The following is a 9004-nucleotide window of genomic DNA, read 5'->3' on the forward strand; positions in this document are numbered from 1 at the left end:
GAGAGAGAGAGAGAGAGAGAGAGAGAGAGAGTGAGAGTGTTGGTATGTAGCCTAGGTTGACCTCAAACTCCCAATTCTCTTGCCTCAGTCTTCTGAATGCTAGGACTACAAGCATGTACCTACACACCAAGCAAGAGCATAGAGAATTCAAGCTGGGCGGTGGTGGTGCATGCCTTTAATCCCAGCACTCGGGAGGCAGAGGCAGGTGGATCTCTGTGAATTCGAGGCCAGCCTGGTCTACAAGAGCTAGTTCCAGGACAGGCTCCAAAGGTACAGAGAAACCCTGTCTCGAAACCCCCCCCCCAAAAAAAAGAGAAAGAGCATAGAGAATTCAACTCAGGAGACCTTAGAGATCTAGAACTGAAGGCAAGTTTAAAATCCTAGAATTCATGACAACTTCGCATTTCAGGATCAAAGAGTCTAAAGAGAGCTCATATATGCAAACGAAAGAAAAGCTAACATTTTAGGTCCTGATCCTGGAGGACCCAGAGATCCTGGGCAGTATTAACTTTATCAAGTAACCTTCATAGGAGACGCTGATGGAGAAAGAAGAGAAATACACATTCCTCCTGGAGAGGCAAGCTCAGAGAGAGAGAGAGATTTGGATGTTCCAGAATACCAAGGAGCTTATAATTCAGCATGTCTACCCCTTACTGGATATGTATGCAATCTCACCCACAGGGATGTGCCTGTATCTAGAGATTCCCCCATAACCCTTGTAGTGCCAGGTGTAAATTTTTTCCTCACCCACAGAGACCACAAGCTGTAGGACAAAGCGGAAGGGCTGCTGGCGGAGAAAGGCAATCACTACCCACAGGCTGAGTGGTCCCCAGAGCAAAGCTGTGATAGTCTCCATAGAGACGATGAAGCCATCATTACTGCAAGAGAAAAGATGAAACACTGGCATCATTGTGCTCTGCTCACAGAATAGCTTGTTAGTGCCCCAACTCATCACTGCCCCAAACCAGTACAGGTTTCCACTGACAGAGGCAAAATACTTACAGGATATATCGGCTGTCTCCCTTGGAATACTCTTTCCCTGAGGCAAACAGATACATGAAGAATCAAGTCAGGAAAAGGAACTCATATTTGTGATAATCACTGTACGACAACAATCGTTATAATATCCCCATGCCTCAGTTTGTTCAGCTGGATGATGGAGGGAGAAGTTTTGATTCTAAGGTCTGTGTATGTAACATGTGTGAAGACAGACACACGATGGTGCTAGGATTGCATGGCACTCGAGGCACATGGTATAACAGGGGGCAGAGATGATGAGGAGTGGGAGAGTCAGCTGTGATGCTGCATGTTTGTAACCCCGGCACTTGAGAGGCAGAAGCACAGGCAGGAGAATCAGAAGTTCAAGTTCATCTTTTAATTACATAGATATTTAGAAGCCAGCACAGACTGCATGAGATACTGTCTGGAAAAAACTAGAAGATGGCTGCCAGGCAGTGGTGGCACACACCTTTAATCCCAGCACTCGGGAGGCAGAGGCAGGAGAATTTCTGTGAGTTCAAGACCAGCCTGGTCAACAGAGATAGTTCCAGGCCAGCCAAAACTATGCAGTGAGATCCGTCTCAAAACAAACAAACAACTTGTGGAGGTGGAGAGATGGCTTAGTGGAGGATAAAACACGTGCTGCTCTTGCAGAGGACCTGGGCTCAGTGTCCATATAGCGGTTTACAACTGCCCCTAACTGGGTGGGGCATGGTATCATACCCTTTAATGCGAGCTCTCAGGGAGGCAGAAGCAGTCGACCTGTGTGAGTTCAAGGCCAGCCTGATCTACATAGCAAGTTCCAAGCCAGCCAGGTCTACATGAGACTGAAAAAAAAGCCTATAATAAGCAGTGAATGTCATGTGTGCATTTTGGGCTGGAGAGATGGTTCAGCTCTTCTGGAAGACAGGGCATTCACATGGTGGTTCACAATCCTCTTTTAACTCCAAGCCGGGCAGTGGTGGTGCACACCTTTAGTCCCAGGACTTGGGAGGCAGAGGCAGGCGGATCTCTGTGAGTTCGAGGCCAGCCTGGTCTTCAAGACCTAATTCCAGGACAGGCTCCAAAGCTACAGAGAAACCCTGTCTCGAAAAACAAGACAAACAAAAAACTCTTTAACTCCAGTCCTGGGGTTCCAATTGCATACAGGTAGGTAAAACACCTTTGCACATAAAAATTACATTTAAAAAAATTACATTTAAAATTATTAATTAAAAAAAGATTTTAAAAAGAACAGCTATCCCTATCTTCAGTTTCAAGGGATCTGGTGCCTTTTCCCTGCCTCCACAGGCATGCAAACAGCACACACACACATGTTCAGGAAGAGCACTCATACAAATAAATGAAAATTATTTTATTTTTTAACTTATTTATTTCTATCTAAGGCTGTGTGTGTGTGTGTGTGTGTGTGTGTGTGTGTGTATCACATGTATACAGGTGTTTGGAGGCCAGAGAGGTGTCAGATTCCCTGGAGCTAGTTATAGTCATTTATGAAATGACTGATATGGGCACTGGGAATTGAACTCAGATCCTCTGGAAGGAAGGCAGTAGATGTTCTTAACCATTGAGCCATCTCTACAACCCTATTTTATTTATTTTTAAATCTCTATGTATGTATGTATGTATGTATGTATGTATGTATGTATATATGTGCAGTGAGCTCAGAGGCCACAAGAGAGTGTTAGTTCCCCTGGGACTGGAGTTACAGATGGTTGTGAGCCACCATATGGATGCTGGGAATTGAACCCGGGTCCTCTGCAAGAACAGCCAGTGTTAGCCGGGCGATGGTGGCGCACGCCTTTAATCCCAGCACTCGGGAGGCAGAGGCAGGCGGATCTCTGTGAGTTCGAGACCAGCCTGGTCTTCAAGACCTAATTCCAGGACAGGCTCCAAAGCTACAGAGAAAAAAAAAAAAAAAAAAAAAAAAAAAAAAAAGAACAGCCAGTGTTCTTAACCACTGAGCCATCTCTCCAGCCCCAAATTAATAAATCTTTAAAAAAAACAAAAAAGAATCTCAGCACAGATAACAACTGCTTAGGCTTTGAAAAGAAGTTAACAGAACTAACAAAGAAAGAAAGGAAGGAAGAAAGAAAAAAGTAAGCAAGCATGGGGGGTGGTGCTTAAATATCAAAGCCAATCTCTACCCAGAAAAATTCCCTCCCACAGTACAAGAACTCGGGACTCACAGAGTTGGGATAAGAAGGCTTGGTCTTCAAGAAGGATGTCATGGTAGAAAGAGAACCAGCCCTCGATCACAAGGTGAATGAATGTACAAACAGTAAACCAGCACAGGGCCAGTCGACGCCAAGTTCCAAGTGGGACAACGGAAGCTCGATCAGACAACAGCCACGTGATCACAATTAGGACCCCAGAGACGGAGAATAGGCCAGCCAAAATATGCCAGGTCGGGAGGTCATTAGGCACAAAGTTGTCCAGCCTCAGGTGCCTGGGCCAGTATGGGTGTAAGGGGCCCATATTGGTGGTCATGCTGCTATGGGCCGCTGGCTGCTTGGAGATAAACAGGGAGAAAAAAGGAACAGAAAAACCTGGGCAAACAGAAAGTACATGGTGAGATAATTAAACCAAATCCAAATAGTTTGCAATAAGAAATGTAAATGAGCCGGGTGGTGGTGGTGGTGCAGGCCTTTCATCCTATCCGAAGGCAGAGGCAGGCGGATTTCTGTGAGTTCGAGGCCAGCCTGGTCTACAGAGCTAGTTCCAGGACAGCTAGGGCTGTTAAACGGAGAAACCCTGTCCTGTTACACGGAAAAAACAAACAAAAAAATGTAAATGAACTGGATCCATTATTTAACAGAATTACTATAAGACTGGAAGATTAAAAACAGACCAAATTTAGCGTGACTTGGTACCACAGGCATTTAGTGTCCCAGCACTTGAAGGCAGGTGGATCTCTGTTGACTTTGAGGCCAGCCTGGTTTAAGTAGTGAGTTCAAGGTCAGCCAGGGCTACACAGAGGCACTCTGTCTCAGAGGGAGGGGTGGGAAGGAGAAAGAGGAAAAAAAAAACAAGAAAAAAACTCTAATTTTGAGCCATTTCAAAGAATATAACTAGGGCTGGAGAGATGTATTTGTTCTTGCAGAGACCTGGGTTCAACGAGCTGTAACTCTAGTTTCACGGGATTCAACATCTTCTTCTGGCTTCTCTGGATACATACATATATATGCAGGCAAAATAATCATACATATAAAATAAAATTAATCTTTAAAAAGACTGTAACTAAAATACGAATCTACATAAATAAAAAAGGCTTGTCCCAAGTCTCTGGGAGGCCTTGCAATAAGAAATGGGCCTGGCTCGAGACTGGTAAGACTGGAGAGCTAGCTAGGAAAAAACGGGGGCATGAGAAGGTAAAAGGTCCTCCTCGCTCTCTTGGTAATGGTGTCAGGGATTTTGACATACTTAACCAGTCCACCTGTAAAAGAACTATGACCTGTTTCTGGGAAACAGCAAAAACAAAACTGTCAAAACTGGCCGGGCGGTGGTGGTGCACGCCTTTAATCCCAGCACTCAGGAGGCAGAGGCAGGCGGATCTCTGTGAGTTCGAGACCAGCCTGGTCTACAGAGCTAGTGCCAGGGCAGGCTCCAAAACCACAGGGAAACCCTGTCTCGAAAAACCAAAAAAAAAAAAAAACTGTCAAAACTGACTAATAAACTTAAGTCCAGTGTCCTTGCCAAATATGTGTAGTTATAACAGTGTGTGGTTAACACATGCCTGAAATCCCAACATTCTGGAAGCTGAGGCTGAAGGATTGCCATCAGTTCCAGGCTAGCCTGGTCTACATAAAAAGTTCCAGAGTAGCCAGAGCTACATAGCAAGATCCTATATTCAAACAAACAAACAAACTTTGATACTAAACAGCTTCCCCAGCCCCCTAAATTAGATATATAGCTTCTGCTGGGCACCTAGGTGCATTCCTCTCTGAACACTCTTCCAAGTGCAGCTTTCTGCTGGAGTAAACTCACCAACTTGCTTCATGGTATACATCCTAGCATTTTCTTACACGGCAGGCAGGTTTCAAGGCCTCCGTGAGCCTAAGTAGAGGCCCCCGAGGCTCCAAGGGATCCTCAGGCTGCACTGCTAAGCTACACTGAGTTGTATTTCCTGTTTGTTATTAGTCAGACTCAGCCCTCAAGGGGGTCACAACGTGGCAAAGGACACACGTACAAGTCCTGGTCCTAGTCCTCTTGGTCACCTCTGGTGGAGGTGACAAGAACCAAGGCCTTGATCTCAGCCCTCAGGGGTCACAATCTAGTGCAGGACACACAGCGATCAGTCCTGACCACGGCCCGCATTGGTCACTCTGGTGGGAGAGTCACTGTCAGCAAGCCAGGTCCCAGCACTTAGGGCTCAGTTTCGTAGACAGACACAGGAACATAGATAGCCTGGGTCCGCTGCGGGAGACAATGGCAAGGATCATTCAATTGGAAGCTACTCCTACCCGCACGGTCCAGGAAAAGCAGTTGGGAGGCTGCAGAGATGATCAATCAGAGCTACGGCCCTATGCATCACGCTCCAAAAGACAGACTCCAGGAAATTAGTGTACCGTGCCGCCAACAAGTCAGAAGGAGTAGGAAAGGCAGGTCTCACGGGTGGTGCTAAACAGTAAAAAGGGGAACCGAGCCCAGAGACCACCAATCACAACCAGAACCTTCCACTGCCGCTGCCCAGCGAGAGGGCGAGTCTTCCGTCGTCAGGACAACGGCTTTAGGGCCCAGGTCCCGCGCAGACGCTGGGTAGGGCAGGGCTCCCAGGCAGGCGGCTGTCTTGGAGGGCCTGGGCACATGCCGGGGACTCGGGCAGGTTGGCAGGCAGAGAGCACTCACCTACGCGGCGCGATAGCAAGGCCTCTTCTTAGTACAGGCTCGCGACTTTCCAGGCAGACCTGAGCGCTCCCAAATAGCCCCAGTTCCGCCCTCGCTACTTCCCCGCCTAATGGAGCGAACCAATAGTGATGTGGAGGAGGTGGCTTCTGCCAATAGGAGTCCTCCGTATGTCTCAGGCCCTGTCCTCGCCCGTGGTGCCATCTTCCCTGTTGGCTGAGACTAAGTCAGGAGTGGGGTGGAGACCAGGATCCTCCAAGGTCGGTGGGCATTTTCTGCCAATAGGAAATCTACACTAGTCTGGGCTTCAATTTCTCCGCCCCTTTATCAATCGCGGAAGGTAACGAAGCGGTAAATCTTGAACATTTGCTAATGAATAGGCATTGCGTGGCCCTATATTTCTTAATTTTCTAGGCAACATCAGTTCCCAGGCCCATCCTCAGTCCGAATGCAAAGAAAATATGACAGGTAGATCGCATGCCGCACAAACCTAGCGCCCACCTGAGCTCAGAACTCCCCAGCCCTGACAGCAGCGGCCACGCTCACCAGTCCCTACTTCAAATCGAAACTATTCAAAACCCTCACTCCTGCTGAGCAATTGATGTGGAGACTCTCAGCCGTGCCAGTTCTTAAGAGCCAAACAGAACATGGCGCTAAACCAGTGGGCAATCACACCTCATCAGCATTCAGTAAGAAAGCACCCATTTCAGAATCAGCATAATTATAACCTGCAACACTCAGTCCTACTGATCTATAGGCATCAACCCTTCGTCTGTGCTAATTTGAGCAACCAATCAGAATAAGGGTCACTCAATTCTTTATCATTTACTCCTCTCCCCCACCCCACCCCCACATCTATTCCTGGTCCACACAAGCAGGACCAGTATCAGCCAATCATGAGCAATCTTAAATTCACCGCAAACAGATCATAATCTGCTCCCGCTTGTGAGTTTCAGTTTCCAGACCCTTATCTGTGGTCCTCCTTCTTTGCTCTCTTCTTCCCCTCTGAGCAGTGAAGAATGAGCCTGTTCCGTATTTCTATTTTTATTTGACAATAACAAACTGCATATAAAAAGGGAGAAGGCAGGCGGGGAGGCCCTAGATCTGCTCCTCTCTGCATCCCCAAGTATCCACTTCTAGGCCCCAACGAGGACCACCCCCTTCCCGCCTGGTAGTGGGGTGGGGATTGACAGGCAAGGGAAGGTTGTGTGTGTTTGCGTGTTATGTATAGGGGTGTTGGGGCTCAAGAATGGAGAGGGTCAAGGAGTAGAGAAAGGGCCTTCCCTCATCCCCCCATGGGGGCTGGTACCCTAAGGAGGGGTCTTGAAGGGAATTATGAGGGTCATATGCTTCAGCCTATGAGACGGTAGAAGATCCAGCATCCAAAAGTGACCCAGTGACTGGCCCAGCTGAGCTCTGACCACTTGTGGACAGTGTATGCCATGCCGTAGCCCTGTAGGAGAGAAAGAGGTCGTGGTTCTGAAATTCAAGGACAGAGTCTCTCAGGAAAAGCCATCTTTTGCCCAGGGATATTTGGTATGTCACCTAAGTGACAGACGGGTCTAGGTACTTATGAAGGGTAACCAGGTAATGTTTTTTTTCCTTAATGATCATTTCAAGGGGATGAGTGTATAGCTTGATGGTAGGGTGTGTGTTTTTATGCAGGAGACCCTGGGTTTTGATTTCCAGCAGCAACAAAAAGGTCATTTTAAAAACAAGATGAGGGGCTGGAGAGATGGCTCAGTGGTTAAGAGCATTGCCTGTTCTTCCAAAGGTCCTGAGTTCAATTCCCAGCAACGACATGGTGGCTCACAACCATCTGTAATGAGGTCTGGTGCCCTCTTCTGGCCTTCAGGTATACACAGAGACAGAACATTGTATACATAATAAATAAATAAATATTAAAAAAATAAAAACAAGATGTGCTGGATGTGGTGGGTTGTGCTGTTATCTAAGTATCTGCAATATGAAATCATTGGAAATCTGAGTGTCTACCAATAAGGAACAAAATAAACCATGTTGAACTCTTGCAGTGGAAAAAATGAAGATGCTATGTGCTTAAAAAACTGGGGTAAGCAAGGTGTGGAGGCCCATGCCTTTAATCCCAGCACTTGGGAGGCAGAGGCAGGCCCATCTCTGTGAGTGTGAGGCCAGCCTGATCTATGGAGCTAGTTCCAGGACAGTCAGGACTGTTACGCAGAGAAACCTTGTCTTAGGGAAAAAACCTGGAGGAAAGAAATTAAATTAATTAAATATATTGTGTGTATGTTTGACATGCTTTGAGGAAGACAGTTAATAAATGAATTAAAATGTTTGCTTGTGCATTTTGCAGTGACTATCTCCAATGGTTACTTTGTGTTTGTTTTGGGTGCTAAGGATCACATTTCAACCATGGTAGACAAGGGCTCTACCACTGTGGGCTCTACACTCCCACCTCTAATGTATTTTTTGTTTGGTTGTTATTTTTTTTTTGAGATGGGTTCTCTCTCCATAGCCCTGGCTGGCCTTAAACTCATTGTAGACGAGGCTGACCTCAGACTCACAAAAATTATCTGCTTCTGCCTCCCTGAGTGCTGGAACTAGCAGCATTCATCACCACACCCATTCCTAAAATGTTTTTAAAAATGTTAAAGAAGGGCTGGAGAAATGGCTTAGTGGTTAAGAGCACTGATTATTCTTCCAGAAGTCCTGAGTTCAATTCCCAGCAACCACATGGTGGCTCACAACCACCTATAATAAGATCTGGTGCCAACCCAGTTGTCTCTGCCTCCCAAGTGCAGGAACTAAAGTTGCGCACTGCCATGCCAGGCTGCAAACCCAAGATTTTGTTTTGAATGAAAATTTTAAAATATTCTTAATTAGGAAAAAACCATGAAAATTTATTTTCAGGTGAGGATTTAAAAATCAGGCTGGTTTTAAAAGGCGCACACCTTTAATCCCAGCACTTGGGAGGCAGAGGCAGGCAGATCTCTGTGAGTTCGAGGCCAATGTGGTCTACAAGAGTGAGTTCCAGGCCAGACTCCAAAACTACAGGGAAACCCTGTCTCAAAAGCAAAACATAAATTTTAGGTTTTTTTTTTTTTTTTTTGGTTTTTCGAGACAGGGTTTCTCTGTGGCTTTGGAGCCTGTCCTGGAACTAGCTCTGTAGACCAGGCTGGTCTCG

The 9004-nt window shown here is 46.5% G+C and overlaps 2 protein-coding genes across 5 annotated transcripts in view; both read right to left on the reverse strand.

Annotated features, from left to right (window-relative positions):
* The window catches only part of Ebp (EBP, cholestenol delta-isomerase), a 6908-nt gene extending 853 nt beyond the window's left edge, over positions 1-6055 (reverse strand). The window contains exons 1-4 of one of the 2 annotated variants that reach the window (XM_005352821.3): positions 5845-6055; positions 3186-3504; positions 1003-1039; positions 748-878 (exon numbers count right to left, since the gene is read on the reverse strand). In XM_005352821.3, the coding sequence (XP_005352878.1) occupies positions 748-878; positions 1003-1039; positions 3186-3486 (469 nt within the window). In that variant the 5' untranslated portion in view covers positions 3487-3504; positions 5845-6055. Of the gene's footprint in view, positions 1-747; positions 879-1002; positions 1040-3185; positions 3546-5844 lie in introns of both variants that reach the window. The other variant, XM_005352820.3, reaches the window with a different exon arrangement.
* A 798-nt stretch (positions 6056-6853) lies between these two features.
* Porcn (porcupine O-acyltransferase) overlaps positions 6854-9004 on the reverse strand; it is an 11978-nt gene continuing 9827 nt past the window's right edge. For all 3 annotated transcript variants that reach the window (XM_026782310.1, XM_005352825.2, XM_005352822.2), the window contains one exon: positions 6854-7294. In XM_026782310.1, the coding sequence (XP_026638111.1) occupies positions 7193-7294 (102 nt within the window). In that variant the 3' untranslated portion in view covers positions 6854-7192. The remainder of the gene's footprint in view (positions 7295-9004) is intronic.

This window comes from Microtus ochrogaster, chromosome 10 (genome assembly GCF_000317375.1).
Source record: "Microtus ochrogaster isolate Prairie Vole_2 chromosome 10, MicOch1.0, whole genome shotgun sequence".
In the NCBI taxonomy this organism is placed as follows: domain Eukaryota; kingdom Metazoa; phylum Chordata; class Mammalia; order Rodentia; family Cricetidae; genus Microtus; species Microtus ochrogaster.